General features: G+C 40.3%; 2 protein-coding genes across 2 annotated transcripts; one reads left to right on the top strand and one right to left on the bottom strand.

Moving 5' to 3' along the window:
* Nucleotides 1-1,040: 1,040 nt before the first annotated feature.
* Nucleotides 1,041-6,287, bottom strand: RPL24 (ribosomal protein L24). The gene is made up of 6 exons (XM_035114848.3): nucleotides 6,250-6,287; nucleotides 6,044-6,119; nucleotides 5,067-5,177; nucleotides 3,941-4,077; nucleotides 2,049-2,112; nucleotides 1,041-1,159 (listed from the first exon to the last, which is right to left on the bottom strand). Exons 1-6 carry the CDS (start codon nucleotides 6,252-6,254, stop codon nucleotides 1,079-1,081), a joined length of 474 nt encoding a protein of 157 aa, XP_034970739.1. The 5' UTR covers nucleotides 6,255-6,287; the 3' UTR covers nucleotides 1,041-1,078.
* A 44-nt stretch (nucleotides 6,288-6,331) lies between these two features.
* On the top strand, nucleotides 6,332-17,514 carry CEP97 (centrosomal protein 97). Its single transcript, XM_035114842.3, has 11 exons — nucleotides 6,332-6,641; nucleotides 8,284-8,426; nucleotides 9,171-9,329; nucleotides 10,309-10,410; nucleotides 10,963-11,076; nucleotides 11,882-12,048; nucleotides 13,112-13,276; nucleotides 13,541-13,674; nucleotides 14,712-15,489; nucleotides 15,943-16,018; nucleotides 16,341-17,514. The coding sequence occupies exons 1-11, from the start codon at nucleotides 6,575-6,577 to the stop codon at nucleotides 17,058-17,060; spliced, it is 2,625 nt and encodes an 874-aa protein (XP_034970733.2). The 5' UTR covers nucleotides 6,332-6,574; the 3' UTR covers nucleotides 17,061-17,514.
* Nucleotides 17,515-19,207: the final 1,693 nt, after the last annotated feature.

The following is a 19,207-nucleotide window of genomic DNA, read 5'->3' as shown; positions in this document are numbered from 1 at the left end:
GTAGTGTGTAGGGTGCACCGTGTCTGGAATATAGGCTTGCAGTAATGGACTAAACACACGTCCAATCCTAAACACACTTGCCTGGGGATAAGTCCCTTTCAACTCAATGAGTCCGATTTCTGAACTATTGAGAAAAACAGTGTATGGGAATATAACACCGGTCCTGAAAGAGCTTCATTGGTTCTCAGTATGTTTTCAGGCACAATTGTGTTGGTGCTGACCTTGAAAGCCCTAAACAGCCTCGGCCCTGTATACCTAAAGGAGGATCTCAAACCCATCATTCAGCACCTCCTGGCGGTTCCCTCACTGCAAGAAGTGAACCTTGCACACCCAGTCTTCAAGGCACCAGGGAGCTGAGAGATGGGGTTTCTCCAGGGGAGCCTGCTCTCCTGCTGTTTCCAGTCCAGGCTGCCTGTCAGTTCCACCATGCCCTCCAGACTCAGGGGGATCCTCCACCAGTACTCCCACCACTTGAGAGGTATCTGTTTTTAGAATACTGTACTTGGTTTTGTGGTCAGATTTGCACCATTGTTTAGAAAACATATGAAGCAGTATGGAGAGCAAATCTGAGTTAAATTTATCCATCCTGCAGTGGATTTTACATTCACATGAAACATTGAAGGCAGGCAGAGATAACAGGGAGAATGTAAAGTGGAGTAGGAATGTTACTTGTATTTTCTTTTTAGCTACTATTGGATTTTACTCCTCTTTTGAACGTTTTTTAAATACCGGTTCTTAAATTGATAATTTAAATGTTTTATGTCTTTGTAAACTGCTTAGACTATTGTTACAATCAAGCGGTATAGAAATTTTTCTTAAATAAATGTTCCCTGACATCTTTTTGCATCATAACGAAATAAACACTAGCATTTCTTAACTGTCTTACAAAAGGCATTTTTAGTCCCCCCCCCCAAAAGCCATTGCCTATCATTCTAGCCATTATGCCCACCTTTCTAGTTGTTAATGAAGTATAAATTACTTTTAATGTTTAAGGTAAGAAAATTACACAAAATCTCCAGAAGTGACCAAGAAACAGACAGTTTACATGTCAAATGTTTATTTCATGTAGTCAAAAAAGTTAGCGTTTTCCACCAACACGAGGAGCAGAAACTTTTACAGGCTTCATGATTTTTTGCTTTGGCGCAGCCTTTGTAGGTGCCTATGAACAGAAATAAGAACTAATGAGAATGTGCTACTTGGTTATTTATCACTGTAAATAAGGTCAATAATTGTGAATGCACAAAGGGAAATACCAGGTTTAAAGTGAAAAGACAAGTTCATGCCTGCTATTCAACAGGGACAGTAAAGGAAGACAACCATACACTATTATCTTATTCTCAACCAACGGAAGTAACATAGGAGAATGTGAGCTATACCCCTTGAATAAACTGGCAGCCCTGAGGAACAACCAGACTCACTTTCTTTTAAAGCTTACTGTGGCTGTCCCCTGTATGAAAAGGATCACTCAAGTGCTGGCTTTGCATAGCTAGATAGGGATGAGATACATGTGCTACCAATACTTATGGCTATATGACACTTACGTGCTCCACAGCAATTAATGAACTACTATTTTTCGATTATATTAGTGCCCTGATCAGATAAGACATGATACAGGACAATTACAAAAATTAAAAATATGCTTAATAAATAAATTTAGGTAAAATTAGGACAGTCAAATGGTTCCTTAATAGTTACTTCTATGCATGTTTACTCAGAACAGAGCCCCAACACAATATAATGGTTAGAATTCTGGGCTTAGAAGGTCTACTTGTGTCATCTTTTGCACCTTAACTAACAGGGCTTCTCAAAGGATAACTGAAGGAACCCTAATGTACAAAATCCTGAAAGGCAGGAAATAATAAAAAATGGGTTGGTGCAAGGGATTTAGCAAATTAGAACAGATGTTTTCATGGGATTACTATGCAACACAGAAAAATGCTAAATTTAAAGGCCACATCTTGCTTTTGGAGTGTTTAAGAAATATTAGGAAGAAACTCAAAAAGCACACACAACTTCTCATCTTTAGCCGTTCTTTGGGTAAACATTACCTTTGTTGTGGAGGGTACGGTTTTCTTAGTAGCCTGCTTAGCCTTCTTTGCTTCCTTGGCAGCTCTATAAATGATATTTACATGAACAGACTTAGTGTTAAGAATAAATGTGTATTCATTGCTTTCACATTCCAGAATGGATTAAGAAATAGGCTTAGTCTTCAAATACAGCAGAATGAGGTGATAGTATTGGCAAGACCAGTGGTTTTCAACCAGTATGCCGTGGCACCCTGGGGTGCCTTGAAGGATGGTCAGGCATGCCACGAGCAACACACTGGCCTCTGTCCCTCTTTCCTTCCCTTCCCTTTCTCCTCTGATGCCCTCGTGTCTTTGCCTCCCCAAGACTTGAATGGCTGTTTGTTGCAGCAGCCCTAGCTACAATCTCCCCAGGCGAATGGTGCCTCTGGGTCTGGCCAGGGGGTGCTGGTTGCTAGGATCAAGTAAGCAGGCAGGCAAGAGAGCCCAGCCAGCCCTTGCTGTTGGGAATGGTCAGACAAGTGGGAGGCCAGGCAGGCTCCATGCTAGCTTTTCTGCCATGTAGGTCTGGCAGCCCCTGCTGCTGCCACCACACATTCACACTCACAGTCTCCATTGGGCCACAAAGGTTGGGGGCAACCTCTTCCCAGGCCCCTGTGGGGCACTGTGAGGAGGCACCTCTATTTGGGCAGTGTGTGTGTGTGTGTGTGTGTGTGTGTGTGTGTGTGTTCAGAGACCAGGGGCGGCAGCAGCGGCTGCCCAGAGGACTCTCAAGGAGAGGAGGCTGAGAGAACACTCCACAAGGGAGGGTGTGGCTGCCAGCTATGCAGGCAAGGGGTGACATAACTGGGCTCCTGAGTCCCAGAGGGGTGCTGCAGAAAGAATTTAGTTGGTCAAGGGAGCTGTGGACTCATAAAGGATGAAAACCTCTGGGCTAGACTGGGCTACCTGACTAGGTAGGCAATCCCATTTTTGAGCACTTCCTTGCAAACTGAGGATAGAAACTTTCCCAGCTGTGTTTAGCTGTCTTTACAGTGTTTCTTAAAAAAAAAAAAAGTGGAGCACTGAAATCTGAAACTGCCTACCCCTTCTCCTATATACAAAGACCAAGTTATAAAATGCATTACTTCTTTTTGTACCATTTTACACAAAGCATAATAACTGCTTTGAATTCTTTTTCTTACCATCAATAAGTAAATTCATTTTATAAAAAAATACACAAAAATTAAAACAAAGCTAATTATTTCACTGCACTACTTTTACATCTGACACTCAAAAATGGTAAAGGCGGCTTTGGGGATTATCACAGACCCAAAACCTGGGAGAACTACCCTGCTATGGCTTATTTTAAGACATACCCATGAGAAACAGGGTATATATTTAATGTGTTGCATTGTCCATTGTGAAGGCTCCAAATGTTTTGTAACTAGTGTAGCATGGATGAACCCCAGCCCTCCTCTTGAGGTTGGGGCAAGGAATTGGGAATGTCTCCATAGTTCAGCATGGTATTGGAGACAAGTTCTCATCGTTAGGGAGTGGACAAGATCCTGGCAATTTTAATGCAATTTTAATGCACATTTTTTTAATGCAGGCTAACGAATATTTAACCCAATTGTCAAAAATGGATATTCTACAAGGTGTCACTTGTTTACATTCAATGATCACGATGAAAGCAGAAAACAAGTTTTCTGGCTGAATTCACTGGTGGTTTAGTTGCCTTTAATTGTGTTAGCAAACTCGTGTTTTAATATTGCATAATTGATTATTGCATGGCTTTTTTATTTTATCTTTTGTTTCCACCCCATCCCCACAAAATATCTATGTATTAAGAGCATAATTTTTAATTAAAATAAACAAATTTTAGAATATTTGCATTCTTGTAAAAATAGAAACAATAAAATGTTATAATTACTCACCTAATGGCCTGCTCCCTTTGGGCTTTTCGCACTTCAGGCTTTTGATTTCTCTTGGCCATTATTTCAGCCAGAGAGGCACCTGTAATTGCCCTATGGCACTTGACAGCACGGCGGGTACGTTTCTTTTGTACCTCTTCCTAAGCAATGAAGAAAGAGAAATACAATAAGAGCCTGCAACTTGTGCACGTTCAGCTTTACACACTTGGCAAAAAAGAGGGGCATCCTATCCGGGAATTTTAGCAATCCCACCGGCCATTACACCCAAAGTTGAGGGCTTACTCTACTAAAACGTCTATTCACAATTCAGGAGAAGAGGATATTGGGAACACACCTTTTTCATAAACATCTGAAGGGCCTGATAACATAAGTCCATACACTACATTTCTAAGTAACTGCTACAAATTCTTTGCTATTAGTCACTGACATATTTTGACCTATTATCTCCGTTTTAAGCTTCAAATGCATCCAGAGCCACCTCTAAAAAAAAGTATAGCTTGCGGAATCAATCATTGGAACTCAGGGTATTGATGTTGCAATTCACCTTTATATGGCATCATTTCTATTCTGTTTTAATGGACACTGCTTTATCATATAATTATTTCAGACAAAATATCAAAGGGAGATTCCAATATATATCTCAGACACAAAGAATGCATAAAAGCCCACATATTCTCTAAATAACACAGAGTCAATGTTATGTTGGTTAATTTTTCTCTGACTTTAAGATTGAACATACTTCAGAACATAAATGTACAGGATTGTGCTACTAAGCAGTTTCTTGCCTTTTCAATGAACTAGCCACAAGAGTTCATTATTGAAAACAGGGGGCAAAACACTTAAAAGGAAGCATTTCCAACCCTAGTCACCAACTTCAATTAATAGATCGGCCTCTTTCCTCTAAAGCAATGTCCTAATACTGTATTATTTTTATCACACTCTATCTCAAAACAATATTTACTTTTCAGTGATCACAGAAGAGCTCTCTTATGTGAAACAAGCTGCTAGATCACAAATAAACCAAACGGAAAGTAAACAAAATTGACAGCTTTGACTTTGCTGTTACATAAGCGTATTTAAGTACGGTATATATAATCAATTGTCCATTTCTGAGGCACAACATACTTACAGACTGTCCCTTCTTGTGCTTCCGTCTGTACAGAACAGTCCAGTTGATCTGACGGGGGTTTCTCTTGGAAAGGAATGCAGACTCGCATTTTGCATTTAAAAACTGGAAAACCTGAAACATTGAGTTCATTTTAACTGTTTACAAGTCACACATACAGTACTATTTACCAGCTGTAGACTGACAAACAGGTTGATCAAAGCTCTAGATCAAAGCTTTCCAAATTGTTCATGTTGGTGACACACTTTTTAGACATGCATCATTTTGTGACACAGTAATTCAGTTTTACTAGCAAATCGGAGGTTAAACTAACCCCTTTCCAGCCCCAGGAAAGGTACAGGGAGCATTCATGCGACAAACCTACACACTACAGCTGACACAGTAAGGCGTCAGGACACAGTTTGGATAGCTCTGCTCTAGAGAGCTCTTGTAGCACAGTAGACCAATAGACTATATTAAGAGGAGCATTTACCTTCTCAGCCCTACTGAGCGAATCTAAATATATTATAGGATACTGCCATGTGCTATTTATCCTATTCAAATGCTAAACCACCAGCATTTTAACTACCATAAGGAGTAAAAAGTCACACATATACTGGCCAAATGGACTCAATTCTATTTACATCACCAAATACTCTCACGGAAATAGAATGAATCAGAATATTATTATCAGATTCTTGTTATTTGTTATTTATTATTGTTATTATTATTATTTATCCGATTTCACTTCAGGAATAGAAAAGGGAGACTTGCACCATTTAGAAACCCTTATAATCCTCCCGTAACACGAAAATATCAGTCTCGTAGGTTAAGACAGTTTTAGATCAGTTTACAAGTCCTCGAGTCAACAGCAGCTCCTCTCCCTCATGAAATCTCACATTATACCATAAAGAATCTGGGACACCATTAATTGGCTACTTCTAGGGTTTAACCAAGCCCGCTGCTACTCCCAATTCCTCTGCCCCTTATTTCCTCTTTACCTTGCCGTCCGTACGCGCGTAGCGGCGGCCGTGGCCTGGGTAGATCTTGTACCCGCTGAAGCTGCACAACTCGACCCTGCATTGCGAGAAAGAGAACGCGAAACGGGAAAAAAGATTAGCGAGGCGAGCACCCCCCGCCACCCAACCCTCTCCAGGTTCTCCAAGCGAAGGATGTCACCGGATTAGAGCCGGGCACCGGTCCTTACTTCATAATGGCGGCTGCAGGAGCTCCCTCACAGGCAACTCCAGCGGCGAAGAGAAAGAGAGGATCATGGGAAACCGGATTCTATACTCGCGCGGGGCACCCTGGGAGCCGCGCCGGTGCATGATGGGAAGCGCTGAGCTTTCTCCGGCGGCTCGTCTAGTTCCTAAAATGCTGGAAAAAATCACTCTTCGCGACGCCGCGGCCCCTTCAGAGTTTCTATTGCCACCTGCTATTTCTGAAAATAGTTTTTTCCCTCAGTGGTTTTAACCATCCAATCAGCGTCCAGAGCCCGCCCCGTTGCCTAGCGTTGGGAGCAAGCGGGAAGTATGGCGGCGGCACCAGCGGCGGCGGCGACAACGGAGGCGGCTAAGCCAGCAATGGGCGTCAGGGAAGGTACGGAGCGGATCACGGTGCCTAAGGCGTCCCCTGTCCCTCGCCCCTCATTGTGTGTGTTTTATTCAAGTTGGGGAGACTCAGCGACAGATCTATTTTGGTTTGGACCGTTGCGGGGCTGCCGCGCGGTGCCTTGTGGGGGCCGTAGTTTTTTTCTCGTCGCGTATCTTTGTTAACGTCCCGAGTCTGATTCAGCATTGGACTCTAAATCCCAGAGGGCCCTGCGGAACACAGTTCTCGTTTTTCTCTATTGTGGGGAGTGGGTGCTTTCGAAACCTTTCAGGGCCGTTCAGAGAGGCTAGAAGCTCTGCTATTCCTTCGTTGGCACGAAAACCTGCAGAAGGGAAAGGACGCGCGTCCAAACCTATCTTCTTCTCCTATGCCCGATCATAAAGCGGACGCCTAATGAGCAGGTGCAGCCTGCCATATAAAACACTCAGGACAGTGGTTGTCATGCAGGGTGCTGCTGTCATGAATTAATCCAGGCACCCCCCAAACTCGGCCCTCCAGATATTTTGGGACTGCAATTCCCATCATCCCTAGCTAACAGGACCAGTGGTCAGGGATGATAGGAATTGTAGTCCCAAAACAGGGCCGAGTTTGGGGGTGCCTGGATTAATCCCATGTTATCTGGCTAGCATTTTGAAAGGTGCTCTGGTATTAATTGCCAACATCGCTCACAGTCAGGTAACGGTTATATTATAAGGCTTTCTCAGGGGGGAAAAACAACTAGCTATAATAACATGACATATTTTTTTCACCCAAAAAAACACAATACTGTACTACACAACATTTTTTTTTACACAAGGAAAGGGATTAACATACTATTATTTTAAGTTTGCAGAAGTACCTGTAATTAGAAGGAGGATTATTTTGCTGGATAAGACCTCACATTGCACACTAGAAACTAACATATGTAGAATGTATCTTATTAGCAAGCTGATTCCTGGCACATTGTGAACATATAAGTCCTCCTTGGGAAGGAGGAGTTCAAATTTCAAAACAGCCCTTTAGTCGGATTATTTTCTAGATTCCACCAAAGCAGATTGGCCTTACGGAAAAGCAGCTGGATGAATGAGGCAGGCCACCCACACCCATTTAAGTGGTGGATTTCAATTGCGGCCTTTGTATCCTGATAAAACTTGATTTTTGGTGCTAATGTTATGTTTAAAAAAATAATTGGATAAAGTTTCATTTTTTTCTATTATCACCTTTACATTTAAATATAAATATACAGAATTGAGAGAGAATTCACAGTGGCTTCTAAGATTAGAGTATTTTGACATTATTGCTAAATATGTTGCTTATGGTGAATATTCTCTTAAAATTTACCAAGCTTTAGCTGGTTTGTGCATCACATTAAATCATACTTTAAACTATGGCTTAAACTATCACCTTGGCTTCCCAATCATTGAAGGAAATGAACCCGAAACACTGGTTTGGATGTAACAGGAAGCCAGCGTCCGATGGGCTTCCTCTCTAGTGGCAGCATCAGGAATGGGGAGGAGTAAAGAAAGTGCTCACATGAAACTGCAGTTTAATTTTAAACACTTGTTTAAAATGAAATGCAAACCTGACTACTGTACTATGTACCTTTCTCCAATTTTGCATTTTTTATAACTTCAATTTTTTTTCCTTTTAGGTTCATTAATTAATTGGTCAGGTCAGGGTTTACAGAAATTGGGTTCAACTTTGGCCTGTGATGCAGATACACATACTTTGATTTTGGATAAAAACCAGCTAATTAAATTGGAGCACTTGGAGAACTGCAAGAACCTGATGCAGGTTAGTTCCATATGTCTCTGGTACAGTGCTGTGCTTGTTAGGTTAGCCTTGCTTTATACTTAAAGGAAAGAGCCTAGGAAAATAATTTTGGGTGAAGTTAAATATATATTTAAAATCCATTCTCTTCTGTTTAGTTTCAGATCACTATGCAACTTCTTCTCCAAACATGTACACTTGGTGCTACCTTTACTCTCTTAAGCAACAAAATAGGTCTGTCCTCTCATGCCTTTAGTGGCTTGGGAGGTGGTTATTTAATGAACCACCTGAACTTTCACGAACCTGGCTGCCAGCTAACATATACTTTAAAGGCCCTGTTCTGAGGACCTGGCCTTCTGACACTATGGGTAGCTATCGTGGATGAGGTCCTGTGGAACATCCTCTCCAGACATTTAGACCTGATACTGCCTTTTAATCTTCAAGGAAACGGGAGGTCCATCCTCTCATGCCTTAAATGACTTTTAACCCCTTCTCATCGCTTTTTATAAGGTTTCTGTAAATTCTTCTGTGTTCTTTCGTTGTTTTTAATGTAAACTTTCTTAGGCCTACATGCAAAAAGTATAGAAGAGGTTGTAATTAGACTGTGAAGTCAGAACCCACATCATTACTGGTTTACATTCTGCTGACTGAATAGCTCAATCCTATATGCAGAACTAAGCTGCTTTGAGTTTGATGGGCCTTCCTCCCAGGAAAGTATTTTAGGAGTCCTACCTCAGTGAGGCCTTTCTTTGCTCTGTTATTTTGCAGTTGTCAGTAGCCAGCAATCGGTTGGTGCGGATGATGGGTGTAGCAAAGCTGACTCAGCTTCGAGTATTAAACTTGCCTCACAACAGTATTGGCTGTGTAGAGGGACTGAAGGATCTGGTGCATTTGGAATGGCTGAACCTGGCAGGAAATAACTTGAAGGTAAACTTCATACCATAATTCAGAAGAACCGCTTCCTCTTATGAGTTTCCCTCCACACTAAGAGGTTCTCTTGTCAGTTCTAAATTTGCATTTCAATGGAAAAAGGGAAAGGACCTTTTCTGCTATCACTTTTCTTTTTCTCCCCCAATCCCCCAATCTTTGGCTTTCCTTCTCATTGACCTTCTGCTGCGATGTAAAAAGCTTTCAGTTTAAAAAGACCTTTAAAGGCCTGACTATCACCAGGCACATATGCTGTTCTTGGCAGGGGGAGGGCTTTTATGGGGGGGTGTTAGATGAAATTTCATTGGTACCATCTTAGCTGTTTTTAATCTCTTGGCTTGCTATTTTGTTTAGTTACAGTACTGTATTTTATCTTTAATTTTTGTGATCTCTTATGGTTCTTGTTGTGAACCACCTTGAACATTTATAGGGAAAAGCAAGGTGCAAATGTTTTAAATAGGTGTCATATTTTAAAACCAGAATATCTTGCTTCCCTAAAAAAAAAGTAAAATGTGTTGCCTTTCAGTGGTTTCGAAAATAAAATGTTGTCTTTCTGCTGTTTCCAGAGCAGTCTGCATCACATCCTCATCCTCCCTAAGTGTCCATTTTACTTTATTTCTCTCTGGTTCTTCTGCCCCCATAGCCATCACATTTCTCCTCCATCCTTTATTGCCCCAATCCTGCTTTTAAAAATTCCTAATTCTTTAATCTCTTAGGTTGCATTCTGATTGTGCTAATCTGTACTCTCCTAATTTGATCACTCTAATTAAGTTTCATTTTTCTGATTGCAGCACTTTTCATTTCCGGTCTGTAATCCTAGACTACCCTAGTATATTAGTTCTGTGTTAGTTTAAGATAGTGTTAAATCTGGGGAGGATGTTCTGTGGCTGATGCAATCTCATTTTGTGGATGGTTTGTTCACAAACATGCATAATTTCTGATGTTTCATAATGCTACAAAATATTTTCTCTTCCTGTAGACTATAGATCAGATCAATACCTGCACATCTCTTCAACATCTTGATTTGTCGGACAACAATATATCCCAGATAGGAGATATCTCCAAACTATTATTGTTAAAGGTGAATGATGTTCAGTTGCTGGTTGGATTGAATTATTTTCTTTGCTGAGAGGAGAGAGCTGTTTTTCATTAAGGCTGCAGTCCAGTAACCACTTGTCATTAAGGCTGCAGTCCAATAACCACAGTGGCATTTACTTCTGGGTAAACATGAACAGGATTGTGCTGTGCAGCTCTTTCAAGTGTAATGCTGAAGTTCTGAGCTATCAATCCCTTTAAAACTGAAGGAAGTTAGTCACATTTTAGACCCACTGAAATTAAGGGGAAGCCATGGCTAATTTGTCAATTAGTTTCACTAGAATTAAAGTGTAAACTAGCTTCCACTTAAACAAAAGGCAAATGCCTTTTTGTTAAAACATTTCCTTTAATATGTTATTTTTAAAGCATATATTGCCAGCCATTTTAAATTTTATATTTCACTATTTAACAAAGGCATGTTTAATGATGATGATGATGATATTACACAGGCCTTTTTGAATGTTCGAAGGAATTCATATATGCTATTTAAACAAATGAGTACATATTGCGTTTTTCTCCCATTCTGCTGTCTCTTAAGACTCTGTTACTGCATGGAAATATCATAACATCCTTGCGTACAGCACCTGCTTGCTTGCCTCAAAGTCTGGGTATTCTTTCATTGGCAGAAAATGAAATCAGAGACTTGAATGAGGTAAGAATACCGTTTCTCAACAAAACTGAATACTGTAGTTATTTTGAGAATGCTTTACTTGCAGCTTTGTCTTATATTCAGCTAAGTTTCCTTCACTACATTTTTAGTTTCCTACTTGTATCCATAACAATATGGGACTCCATACAAAGTAGCTGGTGTTAGTGCAATGTCAGCTACTAAAGCAAATAAACAATACAGTGTTTTCCCCAAAATAAGACACTGTGTTATATTTATTTTTCCTCAAGAAGACATACTATGGCTTATTTTCAGGGGATGTCTTATTTTTTTATTCCGCATCCAGCCTCGCCTCTTCCTTGGCGCCCTCCAGAACTGTTCCTATCACTATGTCTTATTTTGGGGGTATGGCACAATCATTTATGCTTTGGGACATCAATGTGGTTATGACCATGCATAGTCCCGTTCAATAGGTTAAAAAGCTTTGATAGATATCTATTGAGAAAATCTTAGGTACCTGCTATTCTGTTTGAGGACAGGGAATTGAACTAGATTAGGGCTGTAGTTTGCATATTGGTGAGTAGTAGCATTAATTTATGTACTGTTAAGCTAAACTCTGGGAAAAAATCCATTACAAACAATGTAAGTTTTGAGACACAAAGAGAACAAAAAGAAAAGAGCTGCTCCGAATGGAAAGAAGCAAGTCCTTTTTTCTTATTTCCTCTCTCAAACAGCTCATTGTGTATGAAAAATGTGCCTGAATGTGCCATGCTGTTGTTTATCCCATGAAAGCAAATTGCTGAACACAGGAAAATTTTAATTAATCAACAAAGCTATTGTTTGTTTTCAGATTTCGTTCTTGGCTTCCTTTACTGAGCTAGAGCAACTGTCAATAATGAACAATCCCTGTGTGATGGCCACACCTTCCATCCCAGGATTTGATTATAGGCCATATATTGTCAGTTGGTGTCTCAATCTTAAAGTCCTTGATGGCTATGTGATATCTCAGAAAGAAAGGTAAGTAACTGAAGGTCACTGGATTGAATCTGACTAAACAGAAGTAGCATACTATTCTGTATGTTTGTACAGTATTTTATTAAATTTAAAGGCATTACTGGCTACTTTTGCTTACAGTGTATAAGCATCTGCTATTGCTGTTACTTTATTCCACCACCATTGCATCTACAGTCATCCAGCAGAGTTATTCTGAGTCTACTTTGAGTTGGATTACCCATTTGTCTGCTGTGACAACTTTGTTAGACACTTTGAGAATAAAATCACTATCATCCATTCTGTCTTAGATGTCAGGGAATAGCAGATCCTAGTGATGTAGCTTTGGTATCTCCTGTTTTGATAAATTTATACAACCCCAGAATGTAGACAACATCTTTGTAGTATTATGTGAACCGCCTTGAGACCCCTGGGTATAGGGTGGTATAAATTCAATTAATAATAGTAATACAGTAATAATAATAAATAGTAAGAAATTATCCACTACTGTACTGGATCTTTGCCCACCTTGATTGATTAAATAAGCCAGATGAGGTCTGGTTGGCAGTGTAAGAGTGGTAAATGACTTATTGGAGAACGGAGTGATTACCATCCAGACTTAGAATAGCTGTTGTGGGACCTTGCTCAGGGTTGGGGTACCCCCTCTGGATCCCACTGGATAATTTCCTCCAAGACTCCAATATGCCATTCTTGGGCAAGGTTCTTAAGTGTGTGGTGGCTTCTTAGCTCCAGGGGTCCTTGGAGGAAGGCAGGCAACTGCTGTGCAAGGAGACAGAAAAGGGGAGTAGTTTTTCCTTGGTTCTGCTAAACCTCTCTGTGGTGTTTGATACCATTATTCTAGGCTGCCAGACACTGTTTTGTGGTGGTTCCAGTCCTTTCACAATGGTCAATTTCAGAAAGTGATGTTGTGAGACTCTGTTTTGGCACCCTGATCATTTGGGCATGGTGTTTCTTACAAGTTTTTGGTTAAACCTTTTCTTTATTTTTATTGCACCGTGTTTTGTGCAAAAGCATTTTATAAATGTTCACCAAGAATATTTCTTTTCAAGGTGATTGTTCTTCCCTCTAGCTTGAAAGCAGAATGGCTTTACAGTCAAGGAAAGGGAAGATCGTTTCGGCCAGGCCAGCACATTCAGTTAGTTCAGTATCTTGCCATTGTTTGTCCTCTTACTAGTATGTTTGGGCTCCAAACTGCAGAGGATGCTAAACTGGAAAAAATACTACATAAGCAAAGGTAAGAACATTATCTTTTGTCAACAGTTGGGAATTTTAACAAAGTAATTGTTATTTTGTGGCAGAAAGAATAAAAGGCTAACCTGTTAATCTTGACAGCTTCAGACCCGTCACTATCAACCCTAATTGTTGTTGTTTTGGACTCAAAGGAACTTGTTTGCAGAAAGACTTGTGCACCAGGCTCCTGGCTCATATTTTGCTGTTGGCTTAGAGCCACTCTGGCATTGATGCTTTAACGAAACCGGTCTCTACTCCTTGTCTTTAGGTTGCACCAGAGGCAACTGATGTACCAAAGCCAAGCTGATGAGCCACCTGTATCTTCAACTTTGCATAAAGGGCAGCCTGCTACCAGTGAGCCAAATAGCCCTGTTCACAGGCCACAAATAATGACTGAAAGTGGTAAGATTCATGGGTTTCTGTAATACTATTTGTGATGGTGAGCCCATTGTCTAATATACTGATATCCAGCAGGAGCATGGTGGAGAGAGAAGATGGCAGAACCTTATGACTTGGAATAATGAAACTCGGGAAGCGGAGATGGAGTTGAAATTGAAAGAAAAAAGGGTTCTAAAGACCAGGATTCTGGGTTAGACAGAGATAGTGTTTATGATATCACACCTTGATCAATGTGATCAGCAGAACATCGGAGTCATCTTGCTCTCCCGTTCTCAGCCTTTCCAGAGTGTAGAGTGTTTATTGTATCAAGATACAAGATAAATCAAGCACACTATCTACATAAACTTAAGAGATCCTGGATTCTCTGATCTTAGAGGTTTAACTGTAGAGATCGAAATAGACAGTTACTTCAACTCAATACTGTACCGTTCTGTTCTGCAGCTATGCAGTAATAAGTAACTCCTAACTTCTTCTTGCTGCTTAATGCAGCCTTGGCTTTATACCCACCAATGCGTGCAAACACATTCCTTGGAGAAAGGGAGGGTGGATGAACTTTACTTTCATTGGCCACCATGCATTTATACAGGTGAAAGCCTCAAGGACGACATTCAAAGACACCTCTTGAAGTGAGAGTTTAGCCTATTTCTTGGTGACTAGCCATTTCACCAAGCTTGTTGATTTATGTGGCTGTTGGTCATATTAGTGTGTGGTGGCATGTTGGAAAAAGGCTTCCAAGATGCTGTGTTGCCCATATCACAAGAGAAGACTCCCATCAGGCAGTATTAAGCTCTTTCCCCACCTCTGCACCCCTGCAGATACACATGGTACTGACAATCCCACCTTTCATCCAATTAATGGAATGGACAAGACATGTTGTATACTAAGGTGATGGCTAGCAGGAAGCTGTGTGTGTGTGTGTGTCTGTGTGTGTGTGTGTGTGTGTGTGTGTGTGTGTGTCACGGGTTCCTCAGGTATACAGGGGAGACCTAAATGGTCATGTTACTGCCTAGTTAAGTGCTTGTCTTCTTACCCTTTTCCAGAACCTGTTACCAAAAAAAATACATGGGTTGCAACAAAATCAAATGATGATCATTCCTATGCAGTTAAAACTGTTTTCCCCTCATCACTGCAAACTGAAATAAGTATTTCTAGAGATCTCTACCTGGATGACATACAAACTGACGAGGAGAAGTTGAACAGTAGTCTTCTATCCTCAGAGTCTACTTTTATGCCTGTTGCATCCGGCCTCTCCCCAGTGTCACCTACTACTGCAGAACTGAGACTTCACAGAATGAATATTGAGACAGAAGGTATGGAAGATGCTGACTTTGAATTTATAAAAGAGGTTAATAAACAAGGAACGCAGGAAACGACTTCTGTGATTCTTGGGGAATGTGCCATCAAATCAGCAGAGGCTGTGGAAACTCAAAAGGAAGATCAAGAGGAAGGAATATTGTCTACTTCTAGTTTGCCAGTAGCCACCGCTACTTTTTCTGCTAGCATTAGCAGTTGTCAAGTATCCTCTGAAGACCATGTTGAGCATAGTGACCTTAAGCGATCACATACTCCGGAAGAGGGTGTTATCAAAACTCTTTTCCCTGCCAAATATCCAGAAGAATTGCCTGCTAGCGCAACTGCTACTTTATTCCAAAAGTCAGATATGCTTGAAGAAATGAACAGAGCAGCCACCAAGATTCAAGCTTGTTGGAGAGGATTTTACACGAGGAACTACCACCCCAGAGCCAAGGAAGTGCGTTATGAAATTCGACTTGGTAGAATGCAGGAACACATTATACATTTAACTGAAGAAGTAGACAAGTAAGTTGGCAGCCGTTTTCAAATTGGAAGTAATTACAATTTTGAGGTTAAATAGAAATATTGACTTATCTAACTGCTAACGATGTAACAAGCGCAGTAGGAGTGTTTAGGAGGTGTTGCATCTGCCCTCAGTTGATGGGGATTTTTCTTGTGTTACATTGTCTCTAATTCTGTGTTTGGAGCAAGATGGGAGAAAATTGAATAACCCATCAGAAGGTGCAATCTGCTCTGAAGAATTACATTAATATAATTATATACAGAAAGAGTCATTCTCATAAAAAATTATTAGTAAAAAAATAAGGGTTTTACTGTGGTCAGAAGATTGAACACTTCACTCATACAGATCCAATCCAGAGTCCACCAAACTGCTGATAAAATGCATAACAAGTACTGCAGCAAATTGTTTAAATTTATTCATAAAACCATACCTATTTATATGTTGACCATATGTAGATTAAGAAAGGAAAAAGATGAGGAGAAACTTCAAAGACTTGTGCAAGAGGAAGCTGTAAAATTCCTTTGGGACCAGGTAAAAATATCATTTCTAAATCACTTTCTGACTTTGTGTTAATAAAAACCATGGCTCACTAAGCAAATAAGCTGAAGAGAAATATGTACCATGTTGGGTAGTTTACATGATTTATAGTGCATCTGAGTAGATACTCAGAAGCAAGTTTTGTTGTGTTTGTGGGACTTAACTCTCAAGGAGTGTCAATAGGATTGTAGCTTAAGGGTCACCTCACACAGGATGCAGTTCTTAATATTGCTCTATCATATGAAACTAAAAATAGTGGCATATGATGTGCATATAAGTCTGATTGAAATTATTTCCTTTTGTGTGGTATTTGCAGGTTAGATGCATCCAGGAGTGGCAACTTTCAGTAAACTCACATCTCACTACTTTCCAGCAGCATAATACTCCTACATCAAGCATTTTGGGTCCCTTCAAGGTCCATATAGACTCGCCTGGACTAAATCAAGTACCTTCTCCTGTCAGCAGTTCAACCTGGTTTGTTTCAGCTACTGAGGCTTGTCATCAGAAATGCTTGCCAGAATTTCCTGACTCGGGGTTCCATTCCTGTGTGACTGACCAGAACTGCCTTCATGAATCTCAGTGCTGTGGAGAAAATGTGGCAGAAGTAAATGGTGACAGCTCTCTAGAGAATTCTTTGAAAACGGTCAAACCATGTGAAGATTCTCTTTCCGAGTGCCCTTCAGCAGCTGAGGAGATCGAACTGGACCACGAGGAATGTTGTAAAGAGACTTTCAACAGTGAGCAAGACAGCAGTAGCCTTATCCAGCAGTATTTAAAATCAGTTGAGCAGCTAGATAATGATGACAAGACAAGTTGCAGCAATGGAACAGGCAGCTGTAGGCTGAATACAGCTGTCTCATCAGAAGACCCGGAGGTGTTATGCAATGATACATCAGGCTCCCAAGAGGTGCTTGCATCAGGACAAGGTGGAATTGATCAGCCAGAAATCTGCAATTTGAATGCAGAAAGGGCAGAAGGAAAACAGACAGACTGTGACTCTTCTTTCCAGGCATTTCCTGTTAGCATAACAGTGTAGCAGGTATTCCGTTAGAAAAGCCACATTAATATGTTTTTGTTATTGTTGTTTTCTATGAGATTTTTATACATTTTTGGAGACTTGTGCTCCTGCGCGTTAAAGCATCTTAGATTGTGAATAGTTTTGCTAATAATCTAACCTCTGACTGACACTGTGTTAATCTGTAACAAGTATGTTTCACTACAATGGACATGATGCACTTAATTTTTTATGTGATCTGAACAGGTTTTTATGAAATATAATTTTGAAGACTCTTAACTACTTTTCTTATTACCTTACTACATGAACTAAGCAGTTCTCTTTTCCCAAAATACTAAGCATACATGTGTGTTATTATCTTCATTTTAATAAACCAATGGGAGTAATTGAAATACTGTAGTTAAATTGAGTACTTATAATTTGATGGATATACAAGGTCAAGACATTCAGAGTCAATAATTTTTAAGTATTTTGACCAACAGTTTGAAAATGTAAGCTTAAACTCAGGTACTAAGCCATAGCTGGAATATTTTATTCACCAGCCTTTTTTCATTTGCAAGTCATCTTTTTTAAAAAGAAAAAAGATTAAATAGTTGAATATCAGTTTAGAAACATGGCTGCTTGAGTTCCATTTATCACAGAGTCCTTTACCATAGGGGTCTTTTATTTAAGAGGATTTACCATGATGTAATTCTAGTCACACTTCTCTGAAGTCTCTCAGCCCCACCCACCTCACAGGGTGTTTGTTGTGGGGGAGGAAGGGAAAGGAGATTGTTAGCTGCTTTGAGACTCCTTCGGGTAGTGATAAAGCGGGATATCAAATGCAAACTCTCTTCCTCCTCCTCCTCTTCTTCTTCTTCTTCTTCTTCTTCTTCTTCTTCTTCTTCTTCTTCTTCTTCTTCTTCTTCTTCTTCTTCTTCTTCTTCTGTATGATACCACAGAGCTTACTAGGAGCTTTCAAGTGCTATAGCATTCTTGGAAAAGAAGTTGCGATTGTTCCTCTTTCACCAGTGCAAATTCTGGGGGGGGGGTTCTTAAATAAAGGTGGCTAAGACATTCTTTTTAACATGTGAGGGTTATATGACCATAGTTATTACCTGTTTATAGGATACTACTTCAGCTATTTTAGCACAAACATGTCTTGGTGCTGCAACACCTGGAGTTTAGGGTGTAGTTTGCCGCTTTATTAGGAGATGTATTGGTTCAAATCATTATCTGCACCTTTTTTTTAAAAAAAATATTTTTTATTAATTTTCCAATTAAAACCAATTATATCACATTCATTATTTCAAATTATACACATATATATATCAATCAAACCGAATGTTATGCCAAATCGTCTAAAGAATTTTTTATTTGGGTTCCCATGCTTCAAGAAATTGGGGATTCCTCGCAACCGTCCACTGCCGTCTTTTTTCTAAAGTTCAAATCGTCCTCCAAGTTCATAATAATCCAGATCTTCCCCTTACAGTCACATAGATGTTTTCCACTTTCAACCGATTGTTTCCCAGCTGCTGAGATAAATATCAAACAAGGTTTCACAAATGTTCTTTCTCCTGTGTGGGTTAATCAGTCCAGCCTCCCCATAAATCTTCTTAGTCTGGAGCTCCCTGTTGCGTCGAAGCAGCGCCATCTTAAAAAACTCAAATCACTTTCGTTTTCTCTCATAGCCATGAAGATTAACGATCTTTATAAAATTTACAGCTTTTCCAGGCAGAAGACCCAAACATCAAACCATAAACTCTTGGTAAATTAATGGATCTCCTTGCCCTATAGCTGAACTTAGCTTCAGGTCGCTGCTCCAATTCAAAGTGCGTCACAGCTCATAAATCCTCCGAACGCGTCCAGGACTCCTTCCGTCCGACTAGGGGGGGGGGGCTTTTCTCATCGGCAACTCCACATCTTTAAAAAATATGCTCAGTAACAACAGTTTATAAAGTTCAACTCACACAGTCTTTTGCTTCTCTTTCACTCCAAACAAGCCAGGACATCGCGTCTGGGAAGGTACGAAGTAACTCATATGAAGAAAAAAACTCAATTCCCTTATCGCTCCGTCCCCATCAATCCTTCTTCCAGATGATATACAGCCTTTGACTCCTCTCCCTCAGCAGCATAAATTTCTCAGCAGTAAACAGCGCTTCTTCCCCTCCTTCTGAAGTATGTCCATA

Source organism: Zootoca vivipara, chromosome 4 (genome assembly GCF_965207765.1).
Source record: "Zootoca vivipara chromosome 4, rZooViv2.hap1.1, whole genome shotgun sequence".
Classification (NCBI taxonomy): Eukaryota; Metazoa; Chordata; class Lepidosauria; order Squamata; family Lacertidae; genus Zootoca; species Zootoca vivipara.
This window is presented reverse-complemented; position numbering and strand designations above follow the sequence as displayed.